General features: G+C 38.1%; 2 protein-coding genes across 3 annotated transcripts in view; one reads left to right on the top strand and one right to left on the bottom strand.

Moving 5' to 3' along the window:
- The window catches only part of NEXN (nexilin F-actin binding protein), a 58331-nt gene extending 44530 nt beyond the window's left edge, over nucleotides 1–13801 (top strand). For both annotated transcript variants that reach the window (XM_060303928.2, XM_060303923.2), the window contains 4 exons: nucleotides 6483–6704; nucleotides 11932–12117; nucleotides 12377–12734; nucleotides 12828–13801. In XM_060303928.2, the coding sequence (XP_060159911.1) occupies nucleotides 6483–6704; nucleotides 11932–12117; nucleotides 12377–12734; nucleotides 12828–12841 (780 nt within the window). In that variant the 3' untranslated portion in view covers nucleotides 12842–13801. The remainder of the gene's footprint in view (nucleotides 1–6482; nucleotides 6705–11931; nucleotides 12118–12376; nucleotides 12735–12827) is intronic.
- The window catches only part of FUBP1 (far upstream element binding protein 1), a 48879-nt gene that overhangs the window by 1027 nt on the left and 34039 nt on the right, over nucleotides 1–13813 (bottom strand). The gene's annotated exons all lie outside the window — the stretch shown is intronic.

Here is a 13813-nt window from a genome sequence, read left to right as displayed (position 1 = left end):
AATTGAGACTGTGCTTAAAAGTCTTCAAACAAACAAAAGCCCAGGACCAAATGGCTTCACAGGCGAATTCTATCAAGCATTTAGAGAAGAGCCAACACCTATCCTTCTCAAACTCTTCCAAAATATAGCAGAGGGAGGAACACTCCCAAACTCTACAAGGCCACTATCACCCTGATACCAAAACCAGACAAAGATGTCACAAAGAAAGAAAACTACAAGCCAATATCACTGATGAACATAGAGGCAAAACTCCTCAACAAAATACTAGCAAACAGAATCCAACAGCACATTGAAAGGATCATACACCATTGATCAAGTGGGGTTTATCCTAGGAATGCAAGGATTCTTCAATATACGCAAATCAATCAATGTGATACACCATACCAACAAACTGAAGAATGAAAACCATATGATCATCTCAATAGATGTAGAAAAAGCTTTTGACAAAATCAAACACCAATTAATGATAAAAACCCTCTAGAAAGTAGGCATAGAGGGAACTTATCTCAACATAATAAAGGCCACATATGACAAACCCACAGCCAACATGGTTCTCAATGGTGAAAAACTGAAACCATTTCCACTAAGATCAGGAACAAGACAAGGTTACCCACTCTCACCACTGTTATTCAACATAGTTTTGGAAGTTTTACCCACAGCAATCAGAGAAGAAAAATAAATAAAATGAATCCAAATCGGAAAAGAAGAAGTAAACCTGTTTGCAGATGACACGATGCTAAACATAGAGAATCCTAGAGATGCTACCAGAAAACTACTAGAGCTAATCAATGAATTTGGTAAAGTAGCAGGATACAAAATTAATGCACAGAAATCTCTGGCATTCCTATACACTAATGATGAAAAATCTGAAAGAGAAATTAAGGAAACACTCCCATTTACCATTGCAAAAAGAATAAAATACCTAGGAATAAACCCACCCAAGGAGACAAAAGACCTGTATGCAGAAAACTATAAGACACTGATGAAAGAAATTAAAGATGATACAAACAGATGGAGAGATATACCATGTTTTCGGATTGGAAGAATCAACATTGTGAAAATGACTCTACTACCCAAAGCAATCTACAGATTCAGTGCAGTCCCTATGAAACTACCACTGGCATTTTTCACAGAACTAGAACAAAAAATTTCACAATTTGTATTTTAACACAAGAGACCCCGAATAGACAAAGCAATCTTGAGAAAGAAAAACGGAGCTGGAGGAATCAGGCTCCCTGACATCAGACTATACTACAAAGCTACTGTAATTGAGACAGTATGGTACTGGCACAAAAACAAGAATATAGATCAATGGAACAGGATAGAAAGCCCAGAGATAAACCCACGCACATATGGTCACCTTATTTGTGATAAAGGAGTCAAGAATACACAATGGAGAAAAGACAGCCTCTTCAATAAGTGGTGCTGGGAAAACTGGACAGCTACATGTAAAAGAATGAAATTAGAACACTCTAACACCATACACAAAAATAAACTCAAAATGGATTAAAGACCTAAATGTAAGGCCAGATACTATAAAACTCTTAGAGGAGAACATAGGAAGAACACTCTATGACATAAATCACAGAAAGATCCTTTTTGACCCACCTCCTAGAGAAATGGAAATAAAAACAAAAATAAACAAATGGGACCTAATGAAACTTAAAATCTTTTGCACAGCAAAGGAAACCATAAACAAGACCAAAAGACAACCCTCAGAAGGGGAGAAAATATTTGCAAATGAAGCAACTGACAAAGGATTAATCTCCAAAATTTACAAGCAGCTCATCCAGCTCAATATCAAAAAAACAATCAACCCAATCCAAAAATGGGCAGAAGAGGTAAATAGACATTTCTCCAAAGAGGATATACAGATTGCCAACAAACACATGAAAGAATGCTCAACATCAGTAATCATTAGAGAAATGCAAATCAAAACTACAATGAGGTATCATCTCACACTGGTTAGAATGGCCATCATCAAAAAATCTAGAAACAATAAATGCTGGAGAGGGTGTGGAGAAAAGGGAACCCTCTTGCACTGTTGGTGGGAATGTAAATTGTTACAGCCACTATGGAAACAGTATGGAGGTTCCTTAAAAAACTACAAATAGAACTAACATACGACCCAGCAATCCCACTACTGGGCATATACCCCAAGAAAACCATAATTCAAAAAGAGTCATGTACCATAATGTTCATTGCAGCTCTATTTACAATAGCCAGGACATGGAAGCAACCTAAGTGTCCATCAACTGATGAATGGATAAAGATGTGGCACATACATACAATGGAATATTACTCAGCCATAAAAAGAAACAAAATTGAGTTATTTGTAGTGAGGTGGATGGACCTACAGTCTGTCATACAGAGTGAAGTAAGTCAGAAAGAGAAAAACAAATACCATCTGTTAACACATATATATGGAATCTAAAAAAAAAATGGTTATGAAGAACTTACGGGCAGGACAGGAATAAAGACGCTGACGTAGAGAATGGACTTGAGGACACGCGGAGGGGGAAGGGTAAGCTGGGACGAAGTGAGAGAGTGGCATGGACTTGTATATACTGCCTAATGTAAAGTAGATAGCTAGTGGGAAGGAACCGCATAGCACAGGGAGATCAGCTCGGTGCTTTGTGACCACCTAGAGGGGTCGGATAGGGATGGTGGGAGGGAGACGCAGGAGGGAGGAGATATGGGGATGTATGTATATGTATAGCTAATTCACTTTGTTATAAAGCAGAAACTAACTCACCATTGTGAAGCAGTTATACTCCAATAAAGATGTTAACAAAAAAATTAGTGCACCTGATCACCCAAGAGCTCTGATGGAGATTTGTGACGATATTAATGTTGTTTTCATGCCTGCTAGCACAGAATCCATTCTGCAGCCCATGGATCAAGAAGTAATTTCTACTTTCAAGTCTTATTATTGAAGACATACGTTTTGTAAGGCTATAGCTGCCATAGATCGTGATTCCTCTGATGGATATGGACAAAATCAATTAAAAACCTTCTGGAAAGGATTCAACATTCCAGGTACCATTAAGAATATTTGTGATTCATGGGAAGAGGTCAAAATATCAAATTCACAGGAGTTTAGCAAAAGTTGATTTCAACCCTCATGGATGACTTTGAGGAGTTCAAGCCTTCAGTGGAGGAAGTAAATGCAGATGTGGAAATAGCAAGAAAAGTAGAATTAGAAGTGGAGTCTGAAGATGTGAATGAATTGCTGCAATCTCATGATAAAACTAATGAATGAGGAGTTGCTTCTTATGGATGAAAAAAGAAAGTGATTTTAACACTTCACAGCAAGGCCCTAACTCTCTTCAGTTCTATGAAGGCTGGGAGATGAGGAAGCTACTCCTGGTGAAGGTGCTGTGAAGATTGTTAAAATGACAGCAAAGGATTTAGAATATTACATAAACTTAGTTGATAAAGCACCAACAGAGTTTTAGAAGACTGACTCCAATTTTGGAAGAAATTCTACAGCGGGTACAATGCTATCAAAGAGCATTGCAAGCTACAGAGACGTCGTTCACAAAAGAAAGAGTCAATTGATGCAGCAAACTTCATTGTTGTCTTATTTTAAGAAACTGCCCCAGCCGCCCCAGCCTCAGCAATTAACACCCTGATCAGTCAGCAGCCATCAACACTGAGGAAAGACTGTCCAACAGCAAAAAGATTACAACTCACTGAAGGCTCAGGTGATGGTTAGCAATTTTTAGCAATATTTTAAAGTTAAGGTATGTACATTATTTTTTTAGACATAATGTTATTGCACACTTAATAGACTACAGTATAGTGTAAACATAACTTTTATATGCACTGGGAAACCAAAAAATTCATGTGACTCACTTTATTAAGATATTCGCTTTATTACAATGGTCTGGAATTCCCAATATCTCCAAGTTATGCCTGTATTTTATTAAATTATTCTAAGATAGAATTTTGATACTATTAAATACCTTAGTATGGTTTCACCAGCATTGAAATGAATTTTAAAAATACATATATAGGAACTTCCCTGGTGGTGTAGTAGTTAAGAATCAGCCTGCCAATGCAGGGGACCACGGGTTCGAGCCCTGGTCCGGGAAGATCCCACATGCTGCGGAGCAACTAAGCCTGTGCGCCACAACTACTGAGCCTGCGCCTTAGAGCCCGCGAGCCACAACTACTGAAGCCTGTGTGCCGCAACTACTGAAGCCCGCGCGTCTAGATCCTGTGCTCCACAACAAGAGAAGCCACCGCAATGAGAAGCCCGCGCACCGCAACGAAGAGCAGCCCCCGCTCGCCGCAACTAGAGAAAGCCCTCACACAGCAACAAAGACCCAACACAGCCAAAATAAATAAATAATTTTAAAAATACATATATACACATACATACCTATAGACTGTACAGGGCCAGCTTCATGAACATGCAACTTGTGCCCTCACAGGACCCCATGCTCAGAAGGGACACAGGATTTAGTGCTCTGAGGTTGCCTTTGAAATTTTAAATAAGTTTATCTTTGAACTTGTGTGTGTTGTCATTGAAAGTTGGTTGGACAGTGGAACCTGCACTAGAGTCTCAGAGCCTTGGCTCACCCACTCCATGTGACGTCTCCGTGCTTCCTCATGGTGGGCTCTCAGCAGCCCTCTTCCTACCTCCTGATGTCCTAGGTCCCTGTCTAACCTTCGCCTTCCTAACCCTGAACACTGCTTCCTTCCATCTGGATGGCCAACCAGTTGCATAGGCAGAAGTGGGGAGGGTGAGGGAGGAGGCCAGCATTCCACCGTCACCCTTGGCCTCCGGCTGGGCAGGGGGCCCTAGCAGCTACACGAACAACAGTGTTGGGGATGAATGCACAACCCCATTACTTGGGGTGAGGCGAGCAGTGGCTTTCCCAGCCTAAGTAGGATTGGCAGTGATATGGCATGTTTGGTAGGTGACTTGGTGGGGGCCCCTTGCCAACTCCTGATCTAGGAACCGAGTGGGTTCCTTCACAGAGGTCGCAATCTCTTAGAAGTTGCCTCTTTGTCATGGGTTGGAGCAATGGGACTGTGGGGATATTTACTTCCTTTCCCAGGTCAACCAAGAGGCTATAAATGCTGCATAAATATATAGTTAATAAGAAAATATAATGAATATGCTGTAGGAAAATACTTCAAGGTGTACCCTCAGAATTTTAAAAAAAATGTAATAGCATTTATTTTATAAAGGAAGCTGAAAATGAATTGTCTGTCTAGAAAAACAAAGTAAATTAGAATATATTTTAGTAATACTATGGGGAAGTAATCTAATTCATATATGGCAGGGTGTAATTGTCTGACATTCTGGTGCTACTAAGTGACTTACTCCACTATGTCTGGGAGTTTTCAAACAAGTAAAATGCCAGTTCCAAGATTACATAGATCATAACTGATTAGTTCAACCATTAATTTTGATCAGAGTGATGTGGGAACCATTGTGATATGATGTAATGTCATAACTTTGTTAATTTCTGGTATTTTAGGAGTTGCCCATTTTCACCCACATAGACCAAAAAGTGGAGGTAGTATAAAGGAATAAACTTTCTTTTTTCCCTTTGTTGAACCAAGAAATTAAGCCTCATGTCAACATCATCCACTGTGACTCTTCCCGCACCCCACCCTGCCCAGTCCCACCTTTTTTTTTTCTCTCTGCCTAGAACTCTAGGTCTTCCCCAGGAGAAGTGTACCAGGAATAACTGCAATATTCTACCAGTCCATTAGGGTTTACGAAGTATACAAAGTATACTTCAAAGTGTACGAAGTATACAAAGAAAAGGGAAAGACAAGGTAAAAGACAAGGGAAAGGAACCTGAATAAGGTATTCAAGATAAAATGGTATAAAGAATTCGAACCCAATTTTTGTTGACTCATCTTTCTTGGCAGAATATAAAATTGAGAATACAAGTGATATGTAGCAAAATGTAGGGATTTTACCAGACTGTAGAAATGCTTAATTCAGTTGAATTATTAAGAGTAATATTTAACTTTGACTATCATCAAATGAAAGGCAGGAGGAATTTTAGAGATACTGTGGCTCTATATAGAGATGAAAAAATCATGTCCAGTGGACTAAGTGACCAGGCAAAAGGCCACACAGTATCAGAGTCAGAACTATTGACTCCTAGCCCAGTAGTTTTTGAATTTTCTTTACCTTCCCCTAAACAAAGGTCTTCCTACAATTCCTAGTAAAAGCTAATCGTGTACATATTTTACTTTTAGCAGGTTATAATGGAATGTTAATGAGGTTTTGAGCCATAGTCCCTAATTAAATAGCATTTTAAATGAAATGTTATCTACAGTCTTAAATTTGTAGCACTACTTTTAATTAGTAAATTTAGGCACTGTGTTTAGGGAGGAAGTTATTTAACATTTAGTTTTGGCTTCAAATAAGAAATAGTGAACTTTCTGGATGGTTTATTGTACAAACTAATTTTCTGGTATTTAATATATAAAAATCAATTTTTTTGAAGGAAGAAGAAGAAAATGAAACCTTTGAACTGAGCAGGGAATATGAAGAATTAATCAAATTGAAAAGGAGTGGCTCTATTCAAGCTAAAAATCTAAAAAGCAAGTTTGAAAAAATTGGACAATTGTCTGAAAAACAAATACAGAAAAAGATAGAAGAAGAACGAGCAAGAAGAAGAGCAATTGATCTTGAAATTAAAGAGCGAGAAGCAGAAAACTTTCATGAGGTAATACTGTTTTATATTTAACAGTTATAGTTCAGTAATGATGATGAACTTAACAGAAATAACATTGACTTTGAAATAAGTGTTGGAATTTACAGTTAACCATCAGTGTATAAAATAATCTTGGAACTAAATAGCAAAAGCACATTAAGATCTTAAGAGACTTTAAAAAGATTTCCCTACTCTAGCATTGTTCCAAAATGACTTTTATAAGAATTAAAGCCTACAGTGAACATCAAATGGTTCACTTTAGCAAAAATAGCTCAGAAATATTTATTGGCACAAGTTTTACTTTGAATCAGTAGAACCAGTGTATATTAAACTCCAGAGATGATTCATACCTACTTTCTTAAAGATGAGGCCAACAAAGCCTATATGATATGTTCAAAGTCATGCCAATCATTCAGTGGCAGAGCCTAAATCAGAATTCAGGTGACATGAATTTGAAGTACCTCCATATGTAAAATAAGGAGGCACTCACTAGATGACCTATAATGGCCATTCCAGCTTAAGGACTAGTTCCATGATTATGAATATTGGTTTAAATAAGATCTGGAAAACTTATTCTGTCAAAATTGCCATTTTATGTTATATTTAACATATATTCTTCTAAAAATTGATTTTCATCATACATTTAACTATAAAACAGGTATGGGAATTTGGGAGGGTCTTCAGAGGAGATTGGTGAATAAAAAGAATGATGAAACTATGGGCAAATTCCAGGACTATAAGCAATTCATTATTACTGAGACAAGTAGAGTGCAAGCACGGCAAAAGATGATGAAGACGCAAGCACAGGCAAGATGACCCATCTTAGATGCCATATTAAGGAACTTTGTTTTATTGGGGTGCAATGAAGGGATTTTTAAAACATGGAATGATATTATCAAATAGGCATCTTTATCGCAAGATCATGCTGAAGCTAAAGATGGCTTTAGACTTATGCATTAAAAAATTATTTGAAAGCCTACTATGTTCCGGAGACTGTTCTGGACACTGGGACTACATTGGTGAATAAACCTGCAGTCCTCGCTCATATGGTGTTTAGAATCTAACAGGTGTGGGGCAGGAGACAGGGAATGGAAACAATGATTGGGTAATAAATAAAAGCTATGGAGATTAACAAAGCAGGGTAAAAGACTATAGATTATGTGGTACAATTTTGTACAGGGTGGTCAGAGAAAACATGAGGATTTGAACTAGAACTGGAATGGAGAGGACTGATAAGTATGTAGGATACAAAACTGGCAAGACTTAGCTTGGAAATGGTGGTGGAGAGGAATCAAAGTGACTGGGTATACTAGGTAATAGGGGAACATAGGAGTTTGGTAGGAAGGGAGGTCACAAGCTAGACAAATGGAGATGCTGTAGAACATCCAGATATCAATTAAATTGATATGCATCTGAACTTAGTGCAACATACACAAAAACATAAGGACTTAGGGACTGGGTTATAAACCATTTTGTCACAGCTAAAAACTAATGCCATTGCTATTTTTAATATCTTCTATGTTGGGCCCTATGTTAAGTTTTGGGTACATAAAAGTGAATATGCCTTCAAGAAATCCAGCCTAATGAGATGTATGAAAACAATTAAAATTGTCATTAAGTGCTAAGATAGTTATGTATTTAGTGTTATGGGATCAAGTAGTATGGAATCAGTATTCCTAGGAGATGTTTAACAGGGCTGAGAAAATGACATTTTAGCTGAATGTGAAGGTTGAATAGAAGTTTCAGTTAAAGAGGGAAAGCATTCCAGATTGGAAGGACAATGTGAGTCAACAGGAAGGTTGTAAAACTTTATCTGGCAGAGTGGAAAATAGGTTCAAAGGAAAGGTTCATATAATAGGTGATAGGATAAAATGTTGTAAAACTAGGTTGCAGCTAGCTGAAGGGCCTTTTTAACCTTGTGGGCACTATAACCCGGGAACAATGTTAATAATCAGGGGTTTTTTTTGGCTGCATTGGGTCTTTGTTGCTGCGCGCGGGCTTTCTCTAGTTGCGGCAAGTGGGAGCTACTCTTCGTTGCAGTGCGTGGGCTTCTTATTGCGGTGGCTTCTCTTGTTGCAGAGCACGGTTTTCGTGGCTCGCGGGCCCTAGAGCGCAGGCTCAGTAGTGGTGCATGGGCTTAGTTGCTCCGCGGCATGTGGGTCTTCCCGGACCAGGGCTCAAACCCGTGTCCCCTGCATTGGCAAGTGGATTCTTAACCACTGCGCCACCAGGGAAGCCCAAATAATCAGTTTTAAGACAGAGTGATAAAAGGCTTATGTTTACAGAATCCTGGGATCATGGAGGATAAACTGGAAGATGGTCATGAAGTTGGGGGCAAGGGAGAAAAATTGACCCAACTTTAACAAAACTGAGTTACAGGCAGGTGGTTGCTGAGAAGCCTAACATTGCTTCAAGATTACCGGGCAAACTAGATGATGCTACAGAGAATTCAGGAGGTCAGGAGAGGAGGGAGGGGTGAATAAACTGTTTTGGACCTGTGAAGTTTGAGCTATATTTGGAAAGATAATGGCAGTCTGAAACACAGGTACTGGGCTCAGGGAAGAGGCAGGAGCTACAGATTGTTTCAAAGTATAGATGTAGATAAAACCATCTTGAGAGTTAATAGTTGGAAGGTGAATGATAAAACCCTGGAGAACACCAACATTAAATGGACGGATGGGCCATAAGATCAGTTGATCCTTTAGAGACAAATCACAGAAGGTAAAGAATTTAAATAAGCATGCATGTGCTTCCTTTTTTTTTAAAAAGATAGTGAAACCTCAGTGATACCTAGTCCTATAAAATTTGTAGGTAAAATAAATGAGGTACGTAGCTTCTGGTTTTAATGCTATTACTGACTCTTGTATAAAAGGATATGAGATTAGGACCTGGCTGATCTTCTGTAATCCATGAAGATGTCCTAAATTGAGTTTCCTGTGTAGAACCTGACATTCCTCCTATCATATCCCTCTAGATTAAGGGTCACTGAGATCCTGTGTTAGCATAGTTTTGGCAGAGTATAATCAACTTCCAGAGTAGGATCTTCCCCTCCCATCTGATATTTGTTTTCCTCCTTTAGAAAATACCTTCTCTTTATGTTCCAGACACCTTTCAAGGCCTAACTCATTCATGTAACCTAATCTAAGAATTCCGTCCCAGCTCCTGTAACCCTTAACCTGTACTAACATTTGGTAGGTAAACCACTTAATTTCCTTAGTTTGACATTCTATCTAGATCTTACAAGGTGCACTCCAAAACCATTCCTTGCATTTTTATCCCAAATTCATTGCCTATTTCGGTTGCCTGTAATATCCACATGCTGGGAGTATCAATGCCCTGCTAAGAATGCACCTAGACTCTAGAACAAAGATCATTCCATTTATAACGTGACTCTCTTAGTAGATTCATTTCCTGGAAACACTTTTAACCTGGCTTTTCAGGGATTCAACAAAAGGCAACTGTACTCAATAACTGAAAGACTGTTCATGAACTTTCTCCCAGTTAACTTATGAATCCTTTTTTTTTTTGCGGTACGCGGGCCTCTCACTGTTGTGGCCTCTCCCGTTGCGGAGCACAGGCTCCGGACGCGCAGGCTCAGCGGCCATGGCTCACGGGCCCAGCCGCTCCGCGGCATGTGGGATCCTCCCGGATCAGGACACGAACCCGTGGTCCCCTGCATCGGCAGGCGGACTCCCAACCACTGCGCCACCAGAGAAGCCCGACACAAAATTTTATGCAAAAATTCAGAAGGCAAGTTATTAACCAGGAGGGATTCAGTCAGAATAGCAGTTATTGTGCCTGCTGAAACATCCTATCTTGAAGATTTATTTTGTAAGCAAAGAATAACATGAACTGTTTTAAGTCTGAAAAAGGAGGTCCATTTTTCTTTCCATGTAAGTCTCAGAAAAGCCTGCTGAGATTAAAACTGCAGTTTAATACTTTGCTTGTTAAGCAAGCAAACCGTTGTTTAACATGTACTTTTTACCCTATCTTTTAAATATAATAAACAATCATATCAACACTGTTCATTAACAATAATGGTAGTCAGGCTTTATGTTTATCCACTGAAGGTTAAATAATGGCGTTAACAATAGAATTTACCCATTAGGTCTCTGGTTGTGTCTGATGTTCTAGCACTTTCCAGTATCAAATAAAAATTTGATTCAGGAGAACCAGAAAAACTATCCAACTTACTTTTAACTCCTCCTTCTACATTCATTGGAGCTGCGGTGCAACACCTCAAACTAATGTAAAACATTGATGAACCAAGATTTTTCTTACACAGGCAGTTATTTTACAGCTTGTTTCAAAATTTCCTTTATTGGTTGCACGTGGTACCTGGAAGCAATTTCCTCATAGTACAGTGAAATATGAAGTGGTGGCATTTCCAGATAGACCCACAAGAGTCTAAGTAGTTTAGAAACCAAGAGTCGACTACAACTAAAGTACTTTTGAAACCATGGATTAACTGTACCCATAAGACCCCACTCTACTAAAACTGCTATCAAAAGGCCAGTGAGTGATCTCATCATCACCAAACTGGTTTTACAGACTCACACTATCTGACAGTTTAAATTCTGCTCTTAAATTACCCCCTTATTTTCATGGCTTCCAGCTCTCACCCCTAAACAGACTGACTCAGAACCATACTTCACCTCAATGATTTCCCCAAGTTCCACCATTGCCTCTTTCAATAGTTGTCTTCCTGTTTATTCTCCCTGAAAACATTCTTTGCCATTGCCCATCAATAAATTATTTGTTGAATGGAATTCATCTCAGTTATTAACAAAGAGCGAGGAAAGAAATCATGAAGTGGGAAATAACAGAAATTACATTTCTGTATTATGTAGTAGGGTGAAGAGTGATATGGAGACTCTAACGAGAAGGAAGTATTTTAATAATTGTTAACAATGCATCATACCCTCACCCTTTTCTGTTACTCATTATCAACAAGCACTGAGATTTGGTTGGGCAAATAAATACACCAGGACTCCAGAGATAATGTATGATCTTTACACTGGGAGAAAAGGATTCCAATAGTTAAGAAAATAGTTCACAAATGAAACTTTCATCTTTCCCAAATTGGGGGATAGTGAAAATGTCCATGTCTGCAGTGTGGCAAATAGGCATAACCAAACATGTTAATTATTTTGTGCCTAGACATCTTCAGAACTATTAACATCTCAGTTCTTGTTCGTTTTTAGACAACAATTCTAATTCTTGGCCCATTTTTGTAAAGGAAGAAGATGTTGATATCAAGCCTGCAAAAAAAAGTGAGGCTCCATTTACTCATAAAGTGAATATGAAAGCTAGATTTGAACGAATGGCTAAGGCAAGAGAAGAAGAAGAACAAAGAAGAATTGAAGAGCAAAAGTTATTACGCATGCAGTTTGAACAAAAGGAAATTGATGCAGCACTACAAAAGGTACCAGGCTTATATTTCCTTTATTTTCCAAAGATGACCTTTTAAAGACAATGAAGTTTTATGAAGAGGTATTAAAAAAATTTTTAATAGTTTTCAAGTAATTGAAATGTTTTATAAAATACTTTGTAGTAAGCATACTTACACGTTCTTTACTTTGGGGGGAAAAATATATTTACCTCCAAATTCTATTACTAAACCACTGTCCTGAAAATAGTACTACAGTATAAATGCCAACTTGAATGCACTTATTTTATTATAGAAAAGAGAAGAGGAGGAGGAAGAAGAGGGTAGCAACATGAATGGCTCCACCATTGAAGATGAAGCGGAAACCAGATCAGGAGCTCCGTGGTTTAAGAAGCCTCTAAAAAACACATCGGTTGTAGACAGTGAGCCAGTTAGATTTACTGTTAAAGTAACAGGAGAACCCAAACCAGAAATTACATGGTGGTTTGAAGGAGAAATATTGCAGGATGGAGAAGACTATCAATATATTGAAAGAGGAGAAACTTACTGTCTTTATTTACCAGAAACTTTCCCAGAAGATGAAGGAGAGTATATGTGTAAAGCAGTGAACAATAAAGGCTCTGCAGCTAGTACCTGCATTCTTACCATTGAAAGTAAGAATTAATCACTCTTTGAATCTAGAACTTTTATTCTATTTAAAAATGTTTTCCTTTAAAAAAAAATCACTTTTCTTCTCTCTTTTTTAGCTGACGACTACTAGGTCCCCTTCCCTCTCCCTGGAACACACACCCTCTCTCTCCGACTTTCTTACTGCATCCATCCTTTCTGTGGCGGGGCCAGAAAAGGAAACTGGAAGTGCCACTATGCTGACTCCTCATTCCTTTCCCCAACAGTCTTCACAACACAAGCTCGTCTGAAAAGTACCTCCTTCCTTTTCAAATGAGCACCAGATTCACATTACGCAGTATACGTTGGTGTGTAATTTAGTAAGGCCAAGTGGGAAATTTACTCAATTATTTCTATCAGAACCCATACAAAGGCTGCGTATTTCCCATGTTTACAAGCAATGATGTTTAAAAAAAACCATAAATCGGACATATTTTGCATGAAAGAATAACACTTATGAGCTATGCACACCTAAAATTAGTCTGAAATAGCTGAGTTAAGGAATTTGGAACCTATCAATTTGAGTGGGCTTTTTTCCTCAGTAGTTTATCATTTTGGTTGTTGTAGTTTCAGAGTCTTTCTGAAGCAGAGATATGAGGGGGTAGGGGTGTCATTTCTCCCTGTGTGTGGAGAAAACAAAAAAACTAAAGACTTTTAAGAAACAACTGCCAGAGCAAATGTGATGGAAACCACTGCCTAATACAGAGTTCTGAGTGTTGAGAATATCAAACGTACTTTTCAAATGTGTGTGATATATATTCAAGCTTATAAAAGCAAATTTATGTTGTGACCTTGCCTGAACAAATTATATTTTAATGAGAAAACTTTGTATTAATAGTTCATGCAGGAGAAAACAATTTCAACATAATCAAAGATTTCAAGATCTAGAATTAGATTTAGGGAAAAATGGCACAATCTTCAATTTTGAGTTTTTAAAGTGAGTTTGTAAATAATTAGCAACCATGTACTAATCAAGTTGTTTTATATTTTAATTGTCTGGAAGACAATTTTATTTTACAATGTAAACCCATAATAAAGTCACTTCTGTATTTAAAAAAAAGTCTTT

Source organism: Globicephala melas, chromosome 1 (assembly GCF_963455315.2).
Source record: "Globicephala melas chromosome 1, mGloMel1.2, whole genome shotgun sequence".
Taxonomy (NCBI): Eukaryota; Metazoa; Chordata; class Mammalia; order Artiodactyla; family Delphinidae; genus Globicephala; species Globicephala melas.
The sequence above is the reverse complement of the archived record's forward strand: the minus strand, read 5'-3'. Positions and strand labels throughout refer to the sequence as shown.